The sequence below is a fragment of the Elgaria multicarinata genome, chromosome 6 (genome assembly GCF_023053635.1).
Source record: "Elgaria multicarinata webbii isolate HBS135686 ecotype San Diego chromosome 6, rElgMul1.1.pri, whole genome shotgun sequence".
In the NCBI taxonomy this organism is placed as follows: domain Eukaryota; kingdom Metazoa; phylum Chordata; class Lepidosauria; order Squamata; family Anguidae; genus Elgaria; species Elgaria multicarinata.
In genome coordinates, this window is record NC_086176.1 from 54576690 (window position 1) to 54603035 (window position 26346).

General features: G+C 44.4%; 1 protein-coding gene across 1 annotated transcript in view; it reads right to left on the bottom strand.

The window, feature by feature from the left end:
* The window catches only part of CNTNAP4 (contactin associated protein family member 4), a 285406-nt gene that overhangs the window by 215344 nt on the left and 43716 nt on the right, over window positions 1–26346 (bottom strand). Inside the window, exon 2 of the mRNA XM_063129435.1 lies at window positions 14241–14351. Within this exon, the coding sequence (XP_062985505.1) occupies window positions 14241–14351 (111 nt within the window). The remainder of the gene's footprint in view (window positions 1–14240; window positions 14352–26346) is intronic.

Sequence of the window (26346 nt, forward strand, 5' to 3'; positions counted from 1 at the left end):
ACCACATTGATGAAAAAAAAAAGGAGGGGAGAATCGGTGCATAGTAGGTCAATTGATTGGGCCTTGGATTACCAGTTGGTGATCATACATTGTCACAATTTCACACTGTTAGCTGGTGATAAGCCTAGTTCAAACCTATTCAAACTTGAGGCCAATGATAGCAGCATTCAAAATGAACCAATAAATGTCCATAGAAATCAATAGGCTGACACACTGGGCATCATCACATGGAAGTGCAATGAACACATGAGAAAGTAAAATGGGCCAGAAACAGAATGTAGACAACCAGCTAAGCCACTGTGGTTAAGCATTTTGAACTAAACATTATGACTTAGCGAGTCATGTGATCCATGACTTAGCAAGTTGTGTGAACCATTCCTAACCATAGTGACTACTTAAGCATGGTTTAAACATGTTCACTAAGGGTTAGCGGCCTAACCATGGTTAACATATCATCTGAACAGGCCCAATGAGTCATCCATCCCAAGTCCCAGTCTTGCCTACTCTCCATGGCTGTGGTTAACAATTTAAGAACCTGAGAAAGCCTAATCACAGATTTCTCTCGTTGCATCTCATTTTCACTCCTATAACTCTGTTATATGCAGGTAGCATTTTTATCAGTTTTTGCCAAGAGTTGTAAATCAGACACATTCACAACTAGAAAGATATCCCACAACTGTATACTGCTGCTTCATGCAGCTCCACCGTTATGCCTCACTCTTTTTACTCTCCTTCTTTGCTGTTTTGATATCAAACACCCTCTCAGACTGCTTCAAGCAACAATGGCCCTAATGAAAAAAAACCCTCTTTTTAGTACCAAAAATAACTGGATCTCAGGGATCCAGTTACAGTTGTACTCTCCTCTTTCTCTTCTGCCATTTCATTGGCCAAACAGCAGTACCACTCAACGCTGATCCAGTCAAATGCTAGGCATCCTCAGCGGCTCTTTGCATCCTTCAATTCTCTTCTGAAGCCTAATCCGTCATCTCTCCCCGCCTCTCTGTCTGCTAATAACTTTGCCTCTTTTTTCAATGCTAAAATCCAAACTATCCGCTCTGATCTGGCCAGCTCTGCTCCTCTTTCAGTTCCTGTTCCTCATATGTCGGTTCCTCCTGCAAATTTCTCTGCGTTTCCTTCGGTCTCAGCGGATGAACTGTCTACAATACTGCGCTCTTCGAAGCCCTCCACTTGTTCTCGTGATCCGATTCCTTCTCGTGTCTTTATTAATCTTATTCCTGCTATCCTCCCTTCCTTGCTTCATATTATTAATCTTTCTCTGTCCTCTGGTTCATTTCCTTCTGCTTTTAAACATGCTACAGTCTCTCCCATTCTCAAGAAACCTACTCTTGATAGGCTATCTCTGTCTAACTACCGACCTGTCTCTTTGTTGCCCTTTGTTTCAAAGATCCTGGAGCGGGCGGTCTACTCTCGCTGTCTTGACTTTCTTTCTAGTAACTCTGCTTTGGATCCACTTCAATCTGGATTCCGTCCTCTGCATTCCACCGAAACAGCCCTTACTAAGATCACCAATGATCTCCTTACTGCCAAGTCTAAAGGCCATTATTCCGTTCTTATTCTCCTTGATCTAACTGCAGCCTTTGACACGGTTGATCATGATCTTCTCTTAGATTCCCTTCATGACCTTGGATTTTGTGGCTCTGTCTATAACTGGTTTGCCTCCTATCTAGCGGGTCGCTCTTTCAGTGTGTTGGCTAATGGCAGCTCGTCTTCCTCCTTTCCCCTTTCAGTAGGGGTTCCGCAAGGCTCGGTGCTTGGCCCGTTGTTGTTTTCCTTATACATGTTGCCCTTGGGCAAGCTTATTCAATCTCATGGCCTCCAATATCATCTGTATGCCGATGATACACAACTATATCTGTCATCTCCGGAACTTTCTCCTGATGTTCACGATCGTATCTCGGCATGTCTTTCAGATATCTCAGCTTGGTTGCTTCATCGTTTGAAACTTAACATGGCAAAGACTGAATTGCTTGTTTTTCCTCCTAAACCTTCTCCTCATCTCTCATTCTCTCTTACTGTCAATGACGTTACGCTTACTCCAGTCAAGGAAGCTCGTAGCCTTGGCTTTATATTTGACTCCTCACTCTCCTTTATTCCTCATATTGAGGCAGTAGCTAAATCTTGTCGATTTTTCCTGTATAATATTGCCAGGATTCGATCATTTTTGTCTGTCTCTTCCGCCAAGACGCTTGTTCATGCACTGGTTATTTCACGGTTGGACTACTGCAACCTTCTTCTCTCTGGCCTTCCTTCTTCTCACATCAGTCCGTTGGTTTCTGTTCACCACTTTGCCGCAAAGATCATCTTCTTGGCTCGCCGCTCTGACCATGTTACTCCGCTTCTGAAATCTCTTCATTGGCTTCCAATTCACTTCAGAATCCAATATAAACTTCTCCTGTTAACCTTCAAAGCTTTTCACGGTCTAGCTCCTTCCTATCTCTCCTCTCTCATCTCACACTATTGCCCCGCTCGTGCTCTTCGCTCCTCTGATGCCATGTTTCTCGCCTGCCCAAGGGCCTCTACTTCCCTTGCTCGGCTCCGTCCATTTTCTTCTGCTGCCCCTTACGCCTGGAACGCTCTTCCAGAACACTTGAGAACTACAACTTCAATCGCAGCTTTTAAAGCTCAACTAAAACCTTTTCTTTTTCCTAAAGCTTTTATAACTTGATGTTGTGCAGACTTTATACTGTTAGTTTTACCCTACCCTGTGCCTGCTTACCCTACCCTGTGTCTGTTTGCATTCTCTTCCCCTCCTTATTGTTTTACTATGATTTTATTAGATTGTAAGCCTATGCGGCAGAGTCTTGCTATTTACTGTTTTACTCTGTACAGCACCATGTACATTGATGGTGCTATATAAATAAATAATAATAATAAATAATAATAGATCTCATCTACACCTAGGGAGGGAGGGGGAGGATCTCATGAATCGCTGATTGCGAGGTTCCCCCCCTGGATTCACACGTGGTGCATGATGTCTGGGGAGGAAGCAGGACATCGTGGCCACCATTTGGGGGGGGGGGCAGCGGCCCCAGTCACACAAGAGCACGGGCCCAGTCCACCAAAAGTTAAGGAAAAAAAACCCCTTTCCTTTGAAATCAACCCCCAACTCCCCTCCCTGCCATCCCAGGGGTGGTGAAATTGCTGCCCCTCCCCTGATGGGCATGGAGACACGCTGTTTGGCTCCATACCTGTTTCTGGTGCTGTGCTTACTCACAAGTAAGCAGGCAGCAGGCTGGATGTATGCCCACACCTCCTGCAGTCTTGGGATGTTCCTGGGACCATGGGAAAAATCAGGATAAGTGGGGAACCAGTTGTCCTGGGAAAATGAAGGGGTTGTCCCTAGTTTCCCCCGGAATCCTCTGTGCATTATGTGCACAGATAACCTAGGGACAACCCCAGGATAAAAGTCCCATGTAGACATGCCCTGTGTTAAAACTACATCTGTAAGCAATGTGATAGTCTGTAGTGTAGTACTCACATGCATTGTTAAATATTCAGTATATTTTTAAAACACAACTTCCTTGTGCTTCAGCTTCTTTTCTCCCTCTCTGTGATCTATTTTTCCTCTTCTTTCCTACATAATCTTTCAAGCCCAAATACCAGTTGATTCTGTTCTTTCCCTACACTTCCCCCATCCCCCCAAAATATTTCAATGTGCAACTGGGTTCCTTTCTGAAAATGGCTTGCCCTAAATACACATTAATGATTTTGGTTTAAAAATTATGTTTGATTGGTGGGCAGAGAACTTTTATTTTTTATACTGTCTAGAGACCAATTAACTACTTCTTTAAATTGCTGAGTGACAGAGATTTTACACACTTTATCCTCTCTTCAACACCCTTCAACCCTCATTATTTATCCTCTTGCTTGAACTAGTTTACAACTCAGAGACTTTTCTTGAGCATTTGGGAAATGTAATGAAGTAGAATGTATACATTTTCATTTCTACAGCTGAATTCTATGTACATATAAGTCAGTAAATGGAAACAAATGAAGGGCTTTTTAGGGAGAAATCTGGTCAACTGTGGGACAGAAATGCTTCTTACCTAGGGATGGGGAAGAAATTGATTCAGTTCGCATGTTAATACAAACTAACCTAGGGGGAGTCTAAACCAGCCATTTATTGCAGGATTTATCACAGTTGTCACTAACAGGCCACATGATGTTCACCTGCTCCCACAGTGATTGTGGCTCCACCTCTCAGTTTTCCTGGAATATCCCTGACTGCTTTTGTCATGGCTTTGCCAGCTCTCTAGCGTCCATTCCAAAGAACGTTTGCGGTGTGCCCCCCCCTTTGCGAAGTCGTTGCTGTTCCAGGTTCAGCAAACAGCCAATTAGCTGTGAGGGGCATGTGCATGGGTATCAGCACCTTTTACCACCAATTTTTTTTTAATACAAACATATCACTGTGCAGGAACACAAATTCCTCCCATGTGTTGCTGCGTGTCTGTGCTCCTGCTCATCCCTCATGGGTAATTAGAAAAAAAATCCTGTGCCCCATAGCCATCTCCTTAGCCCTGCCCACTTCTACCAATACACATGTGGAACAACTGTAATGGGGCACACATGCTGCTGCAACGGCATTCCTCTAATTGTGGTACATATCAGCTTCCTTTTCCCCTGTGAGGGGTGATCATAGAAGTGGAGCACGTTCAGGACCATGCCTCTTCTGTTGCGAAAGGGCTGCAGGAGCAGATTAGCCCATAATTTATCACTTTTGAACCTCAATGCAATCTGAAACTCAATTATCCTTTGAAATTCCAAGTCCTTTTGAATTCAAAAAAATGTGTAGAAATTTGCATATATTAGGGAAAGTAACATTAAAATGAGTTATATTAGGAAAATTGCTTGCCAAACTCTCTCTCTCTCCCTGTGTGTGTGTGTGTGTGTGTGTATAATTCTATTAATTTATTGCATTTATATCCTGCTTATTTTTCTTCCTTAAGGAACCCAAGATGGTGTATATAATCCTGCTCTCTAACCCTGTGAGGTAGGTTGGGCTGAGAGTCTGTGACTGGCTCTAAATCCCACTGATTAAGGCCCATTGAGTCAATGGGTCTACTCTACACATGATCAAGTCCAGATCCAATTCAAGGTTTTCAACTTTTTGTACAGTCCTCTGAACATTACATTGCTCACTTGGATGTTGTTAAATTGCTTGAATGTTATTACCAAATTCAATGGACTAGCAAACATTCACTGTGTAATCAGTGTGGAGAAACAGATAATCTCAAATCACTTGGCCTCTAGTTATCTTCATGTTGAAATATTTAATCATATAGAAATTGAAGGTAGAACATATCAATAATATTCATTCAAGGCATGTGATATATAATTAATCTTTGAAGAAGTATTTAGAGAGGACACTCATCAGAAGGCTTAATCATCCTCACTATTAGGAAAAATAGCTTTAACTGTTTTGAATTCTGAGTGAGCTGATGTCTTTGCTTCTGAGGATATTAGTATGCAGTAGTCTAAGTCTCTGCCATTACACATTACGCAGCGTCTATCAAATATAATCATAAATAGTAAATATCAAGGTAAAGATAGTGACCTTGACTTTGAAACTGAGCGGTAACACACTTTGCTGTTGGTAGGATCAACGTACATTTGTTGTTAATCTGTCAAAACACAATGCCATCAGACTAGATTGCGTTAATTCTACATTAATTTTCTTACAGTGTGAACTAAAGAAAGACATCTTAATTAAGCATGCTAATGCAGTTGAGGAACTTAATCTACTTAAATTAATGTTTGATAACTACCTCCACTAAAAAAAAGAAAAGAAACCAAGTATTTCATGTACTGCATTAACACAGTCCTAAGCATGTTTACTCAGAAGAAAACCCCACTATGTTCAGTGAGGCTTACTCCCATAGGTATGCAGAAGTGGACAATTTGTGGACCTCCATATATTTTGGCCTACGCATCCAATCATCACTCCAATAGCTATGCTGGTTAGGGCAAATGGAAGTTGTAGGCCAAAATATGGAGGACCACATTTATTCACCCCTGGTGTATAGAATAATAGAATCATAATTGGAAGGGGCCTATAAGGCCATCAAGTCCAGGTTACTTAACAGGTTACCTATGGGATCCTGACTGTTAGAGCAGTACAACAATGGAATCAGTTACCTAGGGAGGTTGTGGGCTCTCCCACACTAGAGGCATTCAAGAGGCAGCTGGACAACCATCTGTTAGAGATGCTTTAGGGTGGATTCCTGCATTGAGCAGGGGGTTGGACTCGATGGCCTTGTAGGCCCCCTCCAACTCTGCTATTCTATGATTCTATGATTCTCCTGTACGATCCACCCTGCACACTCAGGTCCTCTGGAAAGAATTTACTTCAGTCAGGTGATCTTTAACAAACACTTTTTAAGAAATGGGGATTAGGAATGTACAAATCTATTTATTATGTCCTGTTTCCAATTTAATCTTTTTTAAAAAAAAATCCAAATGAAAATTTGCTAATAAGTATGCATTTTTCTCAAAATAAACATTTTTGGTGATGAGGGGCCAAATCAAAGATTGGTTTGGTGCATGAAATTGTAAGACTTTTTGCAGGAAGAATAGGAAGTGGATGGTTTTGCCTTCTTTGAAGTTTGTGTAGGTATATATGTAGATACGTATTTTTGGTATATGCATTTATGGTTGATATGACCATGATGGTTGAAACAACAAATATAAATTCAAATTCAAAGATTTGTATGCCTTCTTTAAAATAAAAGGTAGCTGAGAGTAGTCTTCTCCATCTCCTTCTTTTAATTAAAAGGGGTGAAATCCTTGCTGCTGTATAAAGCAACAGCTGGGCTGGCCCCTGGGGGCGTGGGAAAGCTACAAGAAGATGTAGCATTGTCCTCAGAAGGATTCCTGAAGAGAAAAGAATATGGCTGCCCCTAAGGGCTCAACATGCTGGCAAGGCCTTTTTTAAGTAAAAAAAAGAAAGAAAGAAACAAGAACAACGCCCTCAAATACCTTATATTTAAAAATAGGCAAGGCCAACCCACCTCCCACCATAAAAAAAAAAGATCTTAGAATTTTTGCCTTCTCCACCATCACAAAATTCTTAAATATCCACTTTTCTCACTTCTACATAGTTGACAACTTCCACAAAAATAGGGGTTATTCATCACCTCTGCTTTTTGTTCCTTTTTCTTAAAGCCAAGAATTGTGTCAGAACATTTAAGAACTGTAAAAACTGGTGAATAACTATGTTGTGATTTGTAAATTTGTCAAGAAATACGTACCAGGTCAGTTCATATTCGAATTCACAACAATTGAATTTCTCAAGCATCTTTCGTGGGGATTAAAACTTCTACCAAGAACCCCTGATGAAAACACTTTATATTATATATATATATATATATATATATATATATATATATCTGAAAGGGTTAGAATGACATTATTAGAAATAGTTCTGATGTGGCTGCATTTAGATGAATTTGGAAACCATGGTTTAGAACACAGCTTTCCAAACTGTGTGTCACGACACTTTAGTGTGTCAGCTGCAGTGTGTAGGTGTGTCACGTGAACGTAACGAGAAACCTCTGAGTCTATGTGAAATAAGTAATACCAACTTGCATACATTTTTACACAGCAAAGGTGCCGATTAGTATGGTGCATTAGTATATTCCCCTTCCATTGTATCCGTGTATGCACACCATGGTCGAGGGATCATACAGGTACTGCACATGCACAGTATGCATAATTGGGTCAAAACAGCTGATTCCGCATCACTTCCAGTGACCCGGCTGCACCTGAAGTGATGCATTCGAGAAATTCCATGGGTCCAGTTTTTTGATAGAACACCGTCTCAACCGCCGCTCGAGCGCAGCTCGACAAAATTGGTTCAATGTGAAAAGTCTTGGAAATGTTATATGTTATTATCTTGCAAATTATATATTTTTAAAAATATAAATGAAAGGTTTTCATGAGATATGTTGAGTCCCCATACATTTCGTGTTAAGTATATGAAAAGAAATACTTGCTTAGTCATTAAAATTGTGTGTGTATGGCTATCTCAGGGTTAAACAGAGAAAGTCTATCTGTGGGCAATTACCTTGAGATAGAGGCTGTTCTGGGAACCTTGCCAAGATTCTAAGTTAGCCTCATCACAGCTGTATGTAATGTAGATAACAATTGTGTAAGATGTGTATATAGTTTCTCACTTGTGTAAAATGGATCTGATCACTGCTTACAGATCACTGCTCTATGATCACTGCTCTCTGTGTATGCCTCAGTGTGCTGATCTGAACTGATCTGAATTGGACTGCACAGAAGCCTGAAGGAAATAAACCAGCTCTGCTGTGTAAGACCTGCGTGATGTGTGTTTGTTTTCTGAGCACAAACAGAGTTCCAGAAGGAGAAAAGTTCTGGCAATAACCCAACAAAGGTTATGGGCCCAGTCTAGTCCAGTCCAGCCTACGCCAGCCTAATCCAGGCAGAAGAACCAGAACTTGGTGGGAACGGTGCAGTATCAGAACCAGAACCAGGAGTCTGCTAAAAAAAGAAGACTGTTGATGGAGGAAGACATCAAGCTAAAGCCAGTGCTGCAAAGTGAGGAAGAATCTCAGTCGGCTGACTCTGAGGAGGACTCTGAGCAGGAAGACGGTGAGATACAAATTCCTAAAGCAGAGGGAATGGCAGGAGCTAATATGTCTGGTTTGCATCAATTGTTGGAAAAGCTGAATGACTCTAACTATGCATTATGGTCTTACAAAATGCAAATGTATCTGATTCAGGCTGAACTATGGTATGTAGTCACAGAGGATCCACCAGATAGAGCAGATCCACAGAATGCTAAATGGTTTAAGGACGATGCAAAAGCAATGGCAGTTATTGCATTAGCTGTGGAAGACTCTCAAATTTCCTTCATTCAGTTTTTGAATACATCAAAAGAGTGCTGGAATGCGCTACAAGCTGTATATCAAAGAGAAACAGCGGGCAGTAAAGTAATTCTAACCCGGAAACTGTATGGAATGAAGCTGAAACTAGGGGAGTCTATGTCAAACCATTTGAAAAGCATGAGAGAAATCTTCAATCAACTCAGGGCACGAGGGATGGAGTTTACAACTATACACCAAGTCTATGTGATTTTGTCAAGTCTTGATTCATCGTACGACGCGGTTGTCACCATGATGGAAAGTCAAGAGGAGAAAAATTTAACCCTCGAGTATGTAGCTGGAAAACTACTGGAAACCTATGAAAGAAGACAAGCTTCAAAACAACAGAGCCTTAAACATCCTGTGGCTGAATTTCAACAAAGCCATAAATCTTCTGATGTGGTGGCTGCATTAAAGGCAAGGAAATGCTTTAATTGTGGTTCCACAGAACATTTACGGCGGGATTGCAACAACAAGAAGAAAAAGCAGTCAACAGCAAAGTGGAGAGAAGAAAACAACATGAATGAAGCTGAATCAACAAAGAAGTGTCTTCTAGCAAGAGTCAAAGAGACAATGAATCCTTGGTTTTTGGACTCTGGGGCTTCAATAAGTATGGCAAAAGACAAACTTTCATTTGTAACCTTGGAAACTTCTACTTCAGAGCAAAAGTGTGTTACCCTTGCAAATGGAACAAAAATCCAGATTTGTGGTGTGGGTAATGTATATTTTGATTGTCTGGGAGTTGAACTACAAAGTGTTTTATATGTACCAGAATTAGAAACAAACCTTCTAAGTGTGTTTCAGTTAACAGAAATGGGGTATGAGGTTTGTTTTACTGAAGAAAATTGTACTATAAAACATGGAAACAAGGTGTGTGTGCAGGGAATAATGAAAGAATCTTTGTATGTGATTAATACCTGTACAGAAAATGAAGTTGTAGCCAGCAAAGTCACAACAAAAACAATAGCCAATTGCAAACCACACCAAGAGTGTATCCATTTAACTCATAAAAGGTTTGGTCACGCCAACTATAAAATAATTTCTAAGATTCCAGAATTGTGTGAAGGGGTGAAAATCAAACCATGTTCTAACTATGTAGAATGTAATGTATGCAGTGAAACCAAGTGTCATAAGTCAAACATTCCAAAACATAGTGAGAGAACAACAAAAAGAATTTTTGAATTAATTCATGCAGATCTTGCAGGTCCTTTTGAGACAAGTCAAGGAGGAAACAGATTTTTCTTGTCTATTGTTGATGATTACAGTAGATTTGGATTTGTGTATGTGTTAAAACAGAAGAGTGAAACTTTTGGAAAGTTTAAAGCGTTTGTTAAGTGGAGTAAAAATAGATTTAAAGAACCTATAGCTAATCTAAGAACGGACCGGGGAGGTGAATTTCTTAGCAACCAATTTAAAAAATTCCTCAGTGATGAAGGTATACAACATGACCCTACTGCTCCATATTCACCATTTCAAAATGGAGTTGCAGAAAGGAAAAACAGAACCTTGCAGAACATGTTAAGAGCTCTATTGAAAGAGTCAGGATTGTCTAATCTGTTCTGGGCAGAAGCTTTGTCCACCTCAAATTATTTGTTAAACAGGCTTTACCACTCTGTACATGAAAAAACTCCATATGAAATGTTTTACAAAAGAAAACCTAGAGTGTCACATATAAGGGTTTTTGGAAGTAAATGTTTTGCTCATGTTCAGAAAGAAAACAGACCAGGAAAGCTAGCTCAAAGAGGTTTGGAATGTAAACTGTTGGGATATGATACACAAACAAAAGGCTATCGTTTGTGGTCTCCATATCACAAAAGTGTAATTGTGAGCAGAGATGTAGTTTTTCATGAACAAATGCAGGAAACAAAACAGTATGTAAGTTTGCCTGTAGAACAGAAAGCTGTAGAAACAGAAGAAATTCCTGAACAATCTCAGCAAGAGAGAGAGGGGGAAGAAACTATAAAAGAGGAAACTGTGCCTGTAACTATGCCAAAGCGACCAGAAAGGGAACGAAAAGCTCCAATTCGTTACTCAGATGAATACCAAAGCAAACAGGTTTCTCATAGAGCTTTACTAATAGCCTATGAACCTACCTCATTTGAGGAAATTCAGGAAATGGAACCTACAGAAGCTCAGGGCTGGCATGAAGCAATGTCAGAGGAAATCAGAGCAATGGAAAAAAATGAAACGTGGGAGCTAGTACCTTTACCTGAAGGTCGTAAAGCCATTACCTGTAAATGGGTATTCAAAGTAAAACAAAATGAGAAAGGACAGGTGGAACGTTACAGAGCAAGATTGGTAGCAAGAGGATTTGCTCAAAAATATCTAATAGATTTTGAAGAAGTTTATGCACCTACAACAAAATACTCAAGTGTAAAACTTTTGTTAAAAATTGCAGCAGAAAAACAATTGAATGTATTTCATTTTGACATCAAAACAGCTTTCTTATATGGAGATTTAACTGAGGAAATTTACATGACTCAACCAAAAGGTTTTGTTAAAAATCCAGGGTTAGTTTGTAAATTGAAAAAATCCATATATGGTTTGAGGCAAGCAGCAAGGTGTTGGAATAAGAAACTGGACAATGTATTGATCAAAATGGGTTTTAAACAAAGCAAAGCTGATCATTGTTTGTACACAAAACAGGATGGTTCAAATGTAGTGTATTTGCTGATTTATGTAGATGATTTGTTACTGGTTTTTAATGAAGAAGAACAGAAAAACACATTTGTAAACCAGCTGCAAAGACATTTTGAGTTAAAAGACCTTGGTTCAGTGAAAAGTTATTTGGGAATGCAAATTTCAAAAGATTCTAACACAGGGTCATTTCTGATTGAACAAAGTGGCAAAATTAAAAAATTGCTGGAAGAACACAGCATGGAGAATTGTAAAATTGTTGCCACTCCTATGGTCACTGATTTTCAAAATCAGACAGACAGTACTGAAATGGAAGACATACAGAAATATCAGAGTGTGATTGGAAGTTTACTTTATCTAGCAAACCTAAGTAGACCAGATATTACATTTGCTGTAAATCTTTTAAGCAGAAAAATGACAAAACCTTCTGTAACTGATTGGACAGCTGTAAAACGTGTATTGAGATATCTAAAAGGTACAATCAATCACAAATTGGAAATATCTACACACAAAGATGGAAATTTCTGTGTTTATGCAGATGCTGACTGGGCTAACGCAATTGATAGAAAGTCTACCAGTGGAGCAGCATTCTTTTACAATCAATCTTTGATTGATTGGTATACAAGAAAACAAAATTGTGTAGCAACCTCTAGTGCAGAAGCAGAATATATCAGTTTATCTCTGGCTTGTAATGAGATTGAGTGGTATAAACAATTATTTGCTGATCTAAGGTTGGAAATTGAGACACCAGTAACCATATTTGAGGATAATCAGGCATGTATTAGTATGGCTACATCTGAAAAGTGTAAACCAAGAACTAAACATGTGGATGTTCGTTATTCTCATGTGAAAGATATAATTCAGAAGGGCTGGATTAAGCTTGAATATTGTCCATCTGAAATGATGTTGGCTGATTTATTCACAAAACCAGTATCAATGGTAAAACACAAAGAGATGCTTTTAAAGCTGGGTCTCAGATTGTAACACAATTTAAACAACATGCGCAAGAGGAGGACTGTTAAGTATATGAAAAGAAATACTTGCTTAGTCATTAAAATTGTGTGTGTATGGCTATCTCAGGGTTAAACAGAGAAAGTCTATCTGTGGGCAATTACCTTGAGATAGAGGCTGTTCTGGGAACCTTGCCAAGATTCTAAGTTAGCCTCATCACAGCTGTATGTAATGTAGATAACAATTGTGTAAGATGTGTATATAGTTTCTCACTTGTGTAAAATGGATCTGATCACTGCTTACAGATCACTGCTCTATGATCACTGCTCTCTGTGTATGCCTCAGTGTGCTGATCTGAACTGATCTGAATTGGACTGCACAGAAGCCTGAAGGAAATAAACCAGCTCTGCTGTGTAAGACCTGCGTGATGTGTGTTTGTTTTCTGAGCACAAACAGAGTTCCAGAAGGAGAAAAGTTCTGGCAATAACCCAACATTTCGTTATTACAATTTATGTATGTGTTCGTATCTCTTATAAGGGGTTAGTTTAACCTTCGGTTTGCTAGTAAAACTGAATTACTGTGTGGCGAAATGATGCATGTCTAAAAAGTGTGTCACCAACATGAAAAGTTTGGAAAGCTCTGGTTTAGAAGATCAAAAATTAACTCAGTCCTTGTATTTTCCCTCATCACCTTCATCTTATTTCCAATCCTTGCATGTGTGGTTTAATAAATTACTTTCTGGTTTGATCAAACCATTGTTTGTTATTGTGTCTAAGAGCTCCATCTGATGAGTGTTTCATTGCATGCTCATTACTGGGTACTCACGGATTTTTTAGAGGTCCCTCACATGACATCATCTGCCTCTCTCACATCTTCCGCCCTTTCTGGTCTTCCTTGCACGGCAAGAAAAACCAGAAAAAGTCTGGTTGCTGTGCTCTCCTGCTGTGTGTGGGAGAAGCAGCGAGATTACAACACCAGACTGAATGGGCCTTGTGCTCCTTGTTTACTTCCTGTTTTCAAACAGGAAGTAACTGAGCGACAATGGAGAAGCAATGGTAGCCAGCGTTTCTTCCTAGGTGTGATGGAGCTTTGAATGTGGCAAACCAGAATTTGATCAAAATGTGGCAAACTATAGTTTGTTTACAAACCAGGATTGCATATTTGGATAAAATCCTGGTTTGTTCATAGTTTCCCACATTCAGATGCAACTGCAATTTATGGATTGATCAAACCAGGTAGAAAATAATTATGCCATATGTGAGTAGAGAAGGCAAGAGAGGAACAGGTGAGTACAAGAATAACCCTTGATACTCCAGACAATGTTTTGGGGGTTCATCTAAATGTAGCCTGTCTTTTTACTTTCCAAAGTAAACAATACGAATGAATATATTGTTTTTCTAACTTTTCCAATCCAAGTTCACAAATATAAGCACCTGTAGAACAGTATAAATCAGATGGACCTTCCAGCCGTTAGGATTAGAAATACGTGGTGCTCCAATACCATGTGCAAATTTCTGTCACTATGCTTGACAAAGTGGGCTAACTGTAGATAATAGATATCCGGATCTTGGAAAAATATATTGGTGCCTACTTCAACTATGAGAGAGAACAAAATACTGAAAATGTATACTTCCAATTTATGCAATTTATACCTTCCATCTATGCAAGGTATCAAACTGTTCATTTGTCTTCATAAGCCTCTTCGGTAAACATTCAGAAATTAAGATTAACAGAGGGAGCACTTACCATCTCTTCGATTAAGCCTTGCGAATCCAGGACTGTGACTACTGGACAGCTCTGATGAACTGCTGAATGATGATTGAGACAAGGCAGACACCAGCTGATCATCACAATTATCTGTCGAGGGAAAACATCATGCTTCAGGCTCACACACTTAAATAAGGACTGTGGAAAACCATAACTAAAACAGAACATCGACAAACAACAGAATTGACCTTGTACTGCTCTGATCACGTCTCCACACTGTTTGTCTTGGGTCTATTACAAGTACCAATACTGAGCTGGCACTTTTTATTTGATCAATATTTCATCAGATTACCATGGTGTAATTTACTGGGTTCCCCGAGACTTTCTATATTCCTTGTTCTAACCTAACTTGGAAGACAGGCTTGATAAATGGCTGAGAGCTTGCTAGCTACTATTTACGGCCACCGCAAGACCGGCCAACGCCCAGCCCAAGTTTGGGCGGGAAGGCCGGCAGTTGCGTTTGGGGAGGAGCAATAAAATGCTCCCCAACGCATTAGGGATGGTCACGTGGGGCACGGAGCCCGGGCCGCTATATAAGCGGCCGGACTCGTGCTTCAGGCCTCTTTCGGCGCGCTGACTGCAGAACGAGCAGTCAGCGCTGTGGGCGTCAGTGGCGGCGGCGTTTGCGGCGGCGTTTACGGAGCGGCGGCGTGGCGCTGCGGCGCTTATTGCCCAGCTGAAGGAGCCTTGGACGGAGTCGCGGAGAGCGTGGCGATCGGCGGCGGCGGCGGCAACAGCGGAGGCCTCGGAGGCCGCGTGGGCTGACCCGCGCGGCGCCGGCCGCGCCCGCCCGGCTCGAAGGGGACACAGCCCGACAGCGAGGCGCTTCTCCAAGCAGCCCCTTCAGGGGCCTGGTTTGACGGAGGGACTCTTCGCGTCGGGGGTGGGGGTGGTGGTTTTCTCACCTGGTTCCGAGGCTTGGGCCTTCGCGCGTTTCACCTTTCAAGTTTCTTCCTCTCAGTCGAAGAGGGTGGGGGTGGGAATTAGGGGCCTCCGGGGGGGGGACGCCATTTCCCACTACAAGTCAGGGCCTCAGCGGGCCTCAACCGGGATCACCACACACGCCTCCCTTGGCCTCCTCGCCTTCTTCCCAGTCGGCCCGGCAGCACGTGGGGGGCGGGGCTTGGAGCAGGAGGCCTTAACCAGCTACTTCATTTAGCTTTCCCTGGATATCTCGCGTGTTGGCAAGCAGTGTGAGCTGTGTTGTTTTTGATTTGGTATTGCATGCATAGGAGCCAGGCGCTTTGTTGAAGCTAAGCAGGGTCTGGCCTGGTCTGGGCTTGGAGGGGCGGCCTATTTGAAATTTTTATCCTACTTTAAATTCATTTAGCACATTGGGTGCTGGTAGCTGGAGCCATTGGTTGAATTTATTTCAAGTATAATCAAATATAGTTCTAGCACATCTTTATTATTGTTCAATTGCCTGTTGCCGACCCCTAGTTGAACAACACAAGACAACTGATTTATAGGAATTGGGGTGCCATTCCCCACGAGCTTTAAGATGCCTCCCAAAAAGGGAAATGGGGGCAAGAAAGGGAAGGGCAAGGCGGCCCGCCCCCCCACCAAGCGGCCTCCACCTCAACCTTTGTCGTCTTCAGAGGAGGATGAACCTGGCATGGCACAGGTGCTAAGGCGCATCGAGGCTTTAGAACAGGACAATGCCAGCCTGAGGCTACAGCTTCAGTCACGAAAAGCGAAAGTCACTAAGAGGTCCAGTTATCGCAACCCCCTGTTCAGACCTTTCACTTCTTCGCCCAAGCAGGTGGCGCCTAGTCATAGCACACCGGCGGACGACAATGTGCAGCAGATGCAAGGAACCGAACCGCAGCAGGGCTCATCCACGCGTGGCCCCTCGCCAGCGATGACATCTGCCCTTCCAGTCAGCGATGCAGCTCACAGTGAGTGTCCTTCGCACAACACACCGGGTACTGAACAGTGGCCAGCTTTTGGACCTTGGGGTGTCCCCCCGTGGGCCCTTGGACAAATGTGGCCATACTCAACACCCATTGAGCAGGAAGACACAGGGGAGGCTAGCACATCTCATAGATCAGTGTCTGACGCGTGCACACAAGTGTGGAGCGAGGCAGGTAAGACGGACACACACAAGGTATCTTATACCAGTCAGGGCACGCAAGTGGAGCACTCCCCTCCTTCTAAGTTCCTCAGCACGGGGACTAGCACGGTGCAAGCCACCCAAAGTGAATCCGCTGAGGGTACTGGTGTTCCAGCTGACCCATATGCATCCGCTAAGGGCTCGCCCATTCCTTATGGAGCCATCTCCACACCAGTGGGGTATCACCTACTTCCAGCTACCAAAGAAAAGATTTGGAAGGGGGAGTATGTGAATATATTCGCACTGCTCTTTAGAGAAGAGGAAAAGCCAGATAAAGACAAGGAGAAGGACAGGGATAATGAGGCAAATAAAAAGAAGAAAGTGGAAAGGACCTGGGCCAACTGGCTGGCCGGGTACATCATATTTATGGGGGTGGCGCTGCAAAAGCACCCCGATAAAGCCACTGTCTTAGTCAAATACCTAGACATTATATTCCGTTGTTATACGGAGTATTTGGGTCCGGCTTGGCTCGCCTATGATGAAGCCTTCAGATTAAAAGCAGTTTATACACCTGAGATCAAGTGGGATGTTAAGGAGCCTGAGTTGTGGCTGCAATTTATGACGCCGGCTAGGCCGGTAACAGGCGAACGAGCGGATAGTGGGCACATCCTGTCACGCCCGGCCGGCGCCGCCTTTAACAGGGGCTCCGCCGGGCAGTCGGTTCAACCCCGACTCTATTGTTGGGAGTACAGCTCAAAGGGGGCTTGCACAAGGGCCCAGTGTAAGTTCAGACATGAGTGTTCCCTTTGCGGGGCAACTCATCCGTGCTCGGCCTGCCCACGCCTCAGAGGAGGCAAGGGGGGCAAAGATTGGTTCACCGGTAAGAAAGGCAACAACAGCGGACCTCAAGTTAAAGGGCCCCAGCCCGGTGCGAGTGGAGGTGCTGGCTGAATGGTTGAAAGCTTACCCTCAGCTGGCACATGCACAGTTCTTGTTAGATGGTTTCAGTTTGGGTTTTAGAATTCCTTATCAAGGAGCGCGCACTCCTTTCTTCGCCAGGAACCAATCGTCCGTGCATGGGATGGAGGAGGTGGTTCTGGAGAAGATCAATAAGGAAGTTAGGGCTGGCCGCGTACTTGGTCCGTTCCCAAGTCCACCCCTGCCTTTATTGCGGGTTTCCCCTTTGGGAATTGTGCCTAAAAAGGCCCCTGGGGAATTTCGCCTGATACATAATCTGTCACACCCAATCGGTGAGTCAGTGAACGACGCCATACCGGATGAATTGTGCACAGTACGTTATGCCTCTTTCGACAGCGCCATTCAAATGGTTCGGCGCTGCGGAAAGGGGGCATTGATGGGAAAGTGCGATGTTAAATCCGCCTTTCGCCTGCTGCCAATTCATCCAGCGGATTTCGAGCTGCTAGGGTTCCATTTTCAGGGCAATTTTTACGTCGACAGGGCGCTTCCTTTTGGATGCGCGGTGTCCTGCGCCACCTTCGAGCGATTCAGCACGTTCTTAGAATGGCAGTGGAGGCGAAGAGCAAATTCAGACAACAGTATTCATTACCTGGATGATTTTTTATTTGCCGGCCACCCGGACTCACTCCAGTGTCTGGGATTCATGCGTGAATTCGAGGCAATGGCTGATGAGCTGGGTGTGCCTTTAGCCCAAGAGAAAACGGAGGGCCCGACCACGGCCTTATCCTTTTTGGGAATCCATATTGATTCCATCAATCAATCTTGTAGCTTACCACCGGACAAATTGACCACTCTGCGCACATTAATACAGGAGGCGGTCTCGTCCAGGAAGGTGACCCTGCTGCAATTACAGCAGCTCATCGGGCACCTGAACTTTGCTTGCAGGGTGGTGGCCCCTGGGCGGGCCTTCATCAGGCGTTTGTGCGAGGCTACCATAGGGGTTTCGCGGCCCCACCACAGAATCAAGGTCTCCGCTGAGATAAAGGAAGACCTACTGGTTTGGTTAACCTTCCTTCAGGAGTACAATGGCGTATCCTTCTGGAGGCAGGAAATCAAACTGGAATCACAATTGCAAGTGCGATCAGATGCCTCCGGAGCATTTGGATTCGGTGTTATATTCAGGGATCGTTGGTGCGCACAACAGTGGCCACGCCGTTGGAGAGCAACAGACATTTGCCGGGATTTGACTTTCCTGGAATTGTTCCCCATCGTAGTCGCGGTGTGGCTCTGGGCCAAGACTCTCGCATCAGCAACTGTACATTTCTGGTGCGACAACATGGCTACAGTGCAGGTGGTGAACTCGCTTTCATCCAAAAATCGCAGGGTCATGAGATTGGTGCGGGCAATGACTGCCCGTTGCCTACAGTATAATGTGGTTTTTTATGCCCGACACATCCCGGGACTGGATAACGGAGTTGCTGACGCTTTGTCGCGCAACCAGATGTCCAGATTCCGGGAGTTAGCACCTACAGCCAGAAGGAAACCGGACAACATGCCCAAGGAGCTTTGGCATCTTGGAGATCTGAAGCCACGGAGGCCATGAGGATGTCCATTGCTCCCAGAACTCGGGCATTATACGAGCGGTCAGGTAGGGAGTTCAGCACCTTCAGGGTTAGGCTGGGCTTACCGGAGACTTGGCCGATCCCGATCGACCATATTTTACAATTCTGCGTAGAGTTACACCGCAGAGGGCTCGCGATCAGAACGCTGCGGGGCAAGTTGGCAGGTTTGGCATTTGAAGCAAAGGTTATGGGCATGCCGGACACCACGGTAGACTTTAGAGTGCGCAAGATGCTGGAGGGTTGGGCTCGATCCAACCCTCCAGCTCCCGACAAGCGCAGGCCAATTACTCCGGACATTTTACTGGGACTCTGTGCTCAGTGGCCCAGGTTATGCTCATCTAATTATGAGCAATGCCTTTTCCATGCTGCGGCCCTGACGGCATTCTTTGGAGCCTTCAGGATCAGTGAGCTTCTCGCAGGTTCCAAGGCTGACGTCTCTGGCAGGGCGTTTCAGTTTAACGACCTGAGGCTGGAGCATGACAGGATGCACCTGCATCTGCGTCACTCTAAGACAGACCAGAAGGGACATGGAGTGTGGGTTAGGTTGGGCTCAGCAGCTAGGGAAGAGTTATGTCCTGTAGCTGCCATGGCTGCATTTATTGCCCTTAGAGGCGGCGCCGTCGGCCCTTTATTTCGCCACGTGGATCAACTGCCGTTGACCAAGTATCAATTTTGGGCGGTGGCCAAAAAGGCATTGGCAGCTATTGGATTGACCAAGGCGCAATTCGGAACGCATTCTTTCCGGATTGGCGCAGCGTCAACGGCCGCGCAATCAGGCTTGAATGACAACAAGATCCGTTCAATTGGCAGGTGGCGCTCTGGGGCGTTCAGGACCTACGTTAGGTAGTTGGTTACAGTTAAGTTCAGTTAATAGTTGATGTTTCTTTGGCAGATATGTGGAGGAGACCAGAGCCCACAAAGATCATCATATGCGGACACAGCATGGTGTTTTGGGCATGCAACAGGGCATCTCGAGCTGATGTTGGTGCGCAGTTGGGGCTGCAGCCGGACGCCACCATACAGTGGGTGGGGCGTCGCGGCTTGAGATGGGGAGGTCTCCTGCATCTGCTGTTTCGTGCTGGCGTTGTTGTTGACCCGCCGCAGGTGTTGGTTATACACCTGGGGGGCAATGACCTTGGTTTGCTTAAAGGGAAAGCCCTTATAATACAGGCCCAAACTGACTTTGAATACATTTGGAGATGTTGGCCAGATACAAGGATCGTATGGTCCAACATGCTGCCTAGGCGCCAGTGGCGCGAGGGGCATAATCCATGGGGACTAAATAGGGCCGTAAAGAAGGTCAATAGGGAGCTGCGGATATTTTTGCAGGGGAAGTTGGGGTGGTGCATCCCACACCCCAATATTTGTGTTGCCAGGCAAGAGCTTTACCGGGCCGATGGAGTACATCTATCTGATGTAGGAAACGATATTTTCCTACAGGATCTCCATGTGGGTTTGCGGGAATGCCTCCCTGGTTGGGGTAAGTGGGCCTAAGCCGAGGCTTGGCCCGCTTTTGTGGCAGGGTTGTGCGGGAATTGGATAGATTTAATAGGGATGGCAAGCACACTGGCACCCATTTGGGGTGACTGGCATAACCCGATGGCCTGCTCCACGGGGCTGCGCGGTCCACGTGTCAGGATACGGTATGCCTTTGGAGTCCCTCAGGCTTCACCTACTTGCTGCCGTTATGGCAGCAAGCGGGGGTGAAGCTGGGAGCGCTCCCCACACTTGGAAAGTGACGGACAAGGCAGGAGGCGGACAACCGCCTTCTGACTTGGAGTGTGGCTTGCCCTTGGGAGGCCAAGGGGCCTCAGTTAGGTTTGAATTCCCGCACAGGCACATGGAGATCAGGGAGGGATGATACTGCCAGGATACAAATAAAGAGGCCCAAGTTGAACCCATACAACGTGTCTGTGTTTTATTTCTGCTTCCTCCTCCAACACGCAAGACCGGCCAACGCCCAGCCCAAGTTTGGGCGGGAAGGCCGGCAGTTGCGTTTGGGGAGGAGCAATAAAATGCTCCCCAACGCATTAGGGATGGTCACGTGGGGCACGGAGCCCGGGCCGCTATATAAGCGGCCGGACTCGTGCTTCAGGCCTCTTTCGGCGCGCTGACCCACCCGCCCTCCCTCTCCTAGTATGGGATTAGCCAGTCGCCCTCTTTGGAGGGGGGGCTAAGTAGGAATTTTTCCCCACGGGGTTTTTGCCTACTTCATACTGGGGGCATAACGAGGGCGGGGGAACAAATAGGTTAATTAGTGGCAGGGTTGTGCGGGAATTGGATAGATTTAATAGGGATGGCAAGCACACTGGCACCCATTTGGGGTGACTGGCATAACCCGATGGCCTGCTCCACGGGGCTGCGCGGTCCACGTGTCAGGATACGGTATGCCTTTGGAGTCCCTCAGGCTTCACCTACTTGCTGCCGTTATGGCAGCAAGCGGGGGTGAAGCTGGGAGCGCTCCCCACACTTGGAAAGTGACGGACAAGGCAGGAGGCGGACAACCGCCTTCTGACTTGGAGTGTGGCTTGCCCTTGGGAGGCCAAGGGGCCTCAGTTAGGTTTGAATTCCCGCACAGGCACATGGAGATCAGGGAGGGATGATACTGCCAGGATACAAATAAAGAGGCCCAAGTTGAACCCATACAACGTGTCTGTGTTTTATTTCTGCTTCCTCCTCCAACACGCAATTGACACCTGCCAGTACAGCTTCAGCTTGAGTAACTCCAAGCTATGTATGGCCTGAACATATGCCATATATATCATTCGGTGTTAAAGTGCTATCACACTTCCATTGAATAGCTATCTCTGGAGAGAGAGAGAGAGAGAGAGAGAGAGAGAGAGAGAGATTTAAAGAAAAGCCTATATTGAGAGTAGGTTAGGTGCATGGCTAAGTGGGCCTCTTTGTTTTGCCAGGAGATTTGTGTGAGAGTGCATGTCTGAGATGTAGACGGGACATGAAATCATTATTGGGCAATTATTAGCATGCAAGTCCTGGGCTTTTTTACACAAAGAAGCAACAGTGTTTCAGAAAAAGGGATTGAGCAGCAGTTCACAATCAATGGCACATAAGTGAGCAGATTCTAATCAATATTTTAGGATGTTAAATCCTTTTTCAGCTTGATTGCTAAACAGGACAAGCAATTCTTTCTCCATTTATAATTGCAAATAAATAAATAAACAAACAGACAAATAAGGAATTTATCCCTGCTCTAGTTTCAGCCAAAAGAAGACTGAAAGAAAACACAAAGAATAGTGGAAGAAAACATTGCTCTGATTATATACTCTGCTGCCATTTGTTTAGTAAAAGCAGGAACATGATGTAAAACGATGCTGTTTGTAAAGTGACCAACAGATCCAAGATCACTGTGGCAGGGTGGGGTGGGGGTTAGGACTCAGAGTAGTAGTCTCTCTGGCTGTAGTCAGCATGAAAAGGAGGATCAATGATGAATTCTCCCAAGGGATGTGCTCAATGAAGCTAGAATGGTTTGCAATATTACATCTGCCTTTTAAGAAGGAATTACTTCTAATTCACTGAGCATCCTTTCCAATACAATAATATCTTAGGGAGTTAGGACATCAGAAAACAATTATCTACATACCACAAATCATGATGAGAGCTATTAGTGCTCATTCTTTTACAATATCTGTACTGGGGTTTCAAATATCTTTGTTCCCCCTTCTCTGTGGTGGTTATGTTCATACAAATCAACTCACAGTCAAAGTTCTGGCAAAAAGATAATTTTTCTGTTATCATTTTGTCATAGGGTACTCAGTCTGCTGAGATGTTCCTTTGAAATAAGCATGTAAGAACTGCTTGTGCAGTGCCTACCTAGATCAGTATTCTGTCTCCAGCAGTACATATTAGATGTCACCCAAATCACTATCAAGCTAGAAACATCAACTTTTAGTGGCCACATAGCACTATGGCCTCCTTGTGTTGCCTAATCCTTCCTAAATTGGAAGCTTATGTTACCACCCTCCAGCAATCTGCTGTGGTGACACTAGAGCACAATAGTAGGCACAGGTCAGTATTTCATTTCTGTTTGGTTTTGATAAGAATTTTCCAGAATTCACAATGTGCATTTCAGGAGTGTGTTTGCTAGTGCATCAACTGCACCCATTCCTACAGATGTCCAAGCTGGTCACACATGCCTTAGGGCCTTCCTAGACCTGCCGGCTTACTCCGGCAGGGAGGCGGGGCCGAGGTGCGCTAATGTTAGCGTGCCTCCCCCATGCTTCCAGACAGCGGAGCTGCAGGGAGGACGCAAGCCCTGCAGCGTCCACCATTTTTTTGTTGTTGTTTAAAGCGGCCGCGGGTGACCCGAAGACTCCGGGAAGGTAAGTGGCTTTTTTATTTTATTTTTTAAAATGGGGGGGGGGCGAAGGATAGGAGGGGGGGCATGGGGGGAGGGAGGGTGCGATCGCGCCGCCACTGCCCGAGCAAGCAGCCGAGTGGCGCTTGCCCGGGCAATGCCCGGGATGGGGCGGCATTGCCCGGGCAAGCGCCGCTCGGCTGCTTGCTCGGGCGGTGAGCGGCGCGATCGCACCCGCCCTCCCCCCGTGCCACCCACCCTCCCATCCTTCGCCCTCCCCTCTCTTCCCCCCCCCCCCGCCAATGGGCACAGCGCTCCTATGAGCGCTGTGCCAGGTCCGCGGCTTTTCGCGGCTCCTCGCGAGTGAGCGAGGAGCCACGAAAAGCTGTGGAAGTCTCCACACTTCCCCCAACCCCGGCCTGAGCCCGGAGCTGGGGAAAAAGCGCGCCATAAGCGACTTAGCATATGGCACGCTAGACCAGGCCTCACTGCGGCCTGCCGCCGGATTCCCCTGTGCGTCATCTGGACGCACAGCAGGGAAACCGGGTTGGAAGGCGCGCTAGACCAGGCCTCACTGCGGCCTGCCGCCAGATTCCCCTGTGCGTCATCTGGACGCACAGCAGGGAAACCGGGTTGGAAGGCGCGCTAAGGCCTGGTCTAGCAAGGCCCTTAGTTACATCTCATTTGGATTGCTGTATCATGCTTTTCATGGGTCAACCTTTGAAAACTGTTCAGAAACTTCAGCTGGTCCAGAACGCTGTGGCCAGAATGTTGACCAGGGCCAGGTACAGGGAACAACAGCTTTGCTGGCTACCGGTCTATGTCCAGGCACAATTGAAAGTGCTGGTAACCTATGAAGTACTATATAGCTTGAGACCAGGCTACCTGAAAGACCACCATCTCCCATATGAGCCTGCCCAAGTTTTAAGATCTTTGGAAGAGGCCCTTATTTCATTACCATTGCCTTCAGAGATGTGTTTGGTGGTGACGTGACATAGGGCCTGTGACATCATGGTGTCTGTGTAACTCCCTGCTGAGGGAGGCGAGGTTGGCTCCCTCTCTGCATTCCTTCTGTTTGCTTGCAAATTATTATTATTAATAATAAACGTTTGAATTAGTTGTATGTATTTTATGGTGTTTTTATTTGTGTTGTACCCCGCCTCAATCCAGAGGGAAGGGCGGGTAACAAATAAATATATTATTATTATTATTATTATTATTATTATTATCAACATCATATTATTATTATCATCAACAACAACATCTAAGATCCTCTTCACGGTGCCTACTCTGAGGGGAGCTCGAAGGAAAGCAACAAAGGAGAGGGCCTTCTCTCTGGTGGCCCCCAATTATGGAACAATCTTCCCGATGAGGCCTTCCTGGCACCAGCATTGTTATCTTTTCTTCATGAGGTCAAGACTTTTCTTTTCTCCCAGGCATTTAACAGCATATATTGAGTTTTAACCAACTCCAGAACTGTCTTTGGCCTGGCTGAGAGTTTAAAAATTGTTTAAAATGTTAGCTGTTTTTATAGTTTGAAATTGTGTATATTGATTTTTAATGTTCAGTCTTTTAATCTTTGTAAATTGCCCAGAGAGCTTCAGCTATGGAGTGGTATATAAATGTAATAAATAATAATAATTACAGGCAAAGACATTTTTATTCAAACAGGCCTTTGGTGTGTAAGTTGGTCTGTTGGGTTGGGTGTGCTGTAATTCTGTGATAGCTGTGTTTTTAACTATATTTTAATGCATTCATTTTATGGTTGTTTTAATCAAGTTTTTTTATTTTTTGTAATAGTTCTTATGATTGTAAGCTACCTTGAGTTCCATTTTCTTGTTGGAAAGTTGGGGTACAAATCAATTCAAATAAATAAGTTTTTCATGTTCAGGGCAAAGAGAACTTGAATTTTTTAAAAAAATGTGGGAGAAAGGAAAATTGACAGATCTGTCCATCCAGCCCTGGGCTTTGAGTGATTAGTTCATCAAAGTTTAGGGTTGAATACCTGCATATTCCACCATGTTAATGCTGAATTAAGGTCACCACCTCTTTTTTATGATGGGCTCCACATCTTTAAACTACATGGGTAGCAGGTAAAACATGGTCCTCTCCATGCTGGGAATAGCTGCCCCTATCTAACTTGGTTGGTGCGGTCAGTTTGTTTTTGGATGAGAATTTATCAAAAATTGCCAAGTTTCCCATATTCACGACAAAAAGAACTTGAAAATGAAAAAAATGAATGTGAGAGAAAGCAAAACTGACAGGTTTACCCATCCCTGCGCAACAGAAAGCAGACCTGAAGCTCCCCCCATCCACCGCCACTCCCTGGAGTCTTATAATAGTGTGATTCCCTGTGGTTTGATTCTCCAGCATGCCAAGCTTTTAATGAATGTATGTCACTCAATTACTTGGTTAACTGAATGGTGAACTGCCTACACTTAAAAGTAAAACAAGTGGTGAATATGCAAGCTGGATACATGATGGTTGTTTTCACACATGAATACCATCACATGCAGCCCTCAAATCCTGAGTGAAAATGAATCTTTGGAGCCAAAGAGGTTGCTTAAAGGAGAACAAACAGATTTCCAAAGGGACTGCAAGATGCCTTAAACAAACAAACAAACAAATTCTCAAGTTACAGGAGAATGCTGAATACGTTTCTGACTATGTCAACTCAGCCCTGGAATATGTATAGAGTAGCAGCGGTAACAGCAGCAGCAGCAACAAAGACAGCAGTTTTGAACATGTGAATACTACATTTCCATCAGTATGATGTAATCAAAAGCCCACAACAGAACTTAGAGCTGTGGCTTGTAATATACTTAGTGATGCACAACACATAAGTTTGTCAAAATTCTCCAAGTTCCACTTTGAAGCTCACTCAGTGTCATGTCTGTATTAGGTTACCATCTTTTTTTCTTTCTGCATGAAAATGTGTGTGTGTTTTCATGTGTATTTCTTCATATGTACATATAAATTGTACACATCTTTGAAATGAATGCATTCTTCTCTTTTTATTTAAAGTGTGTTTTTGTGCATTTTTCAATAGTAAACATTTTTAAATGTATGCATATTGCGGAGGTGGGTGGGTTCCGCAAATCACATTGCAATATATGGACTTTGACAGCAAATTGAGTCTGAGTCCATGTTCAGTCCAGAAGGTGAGAACTGGATAAA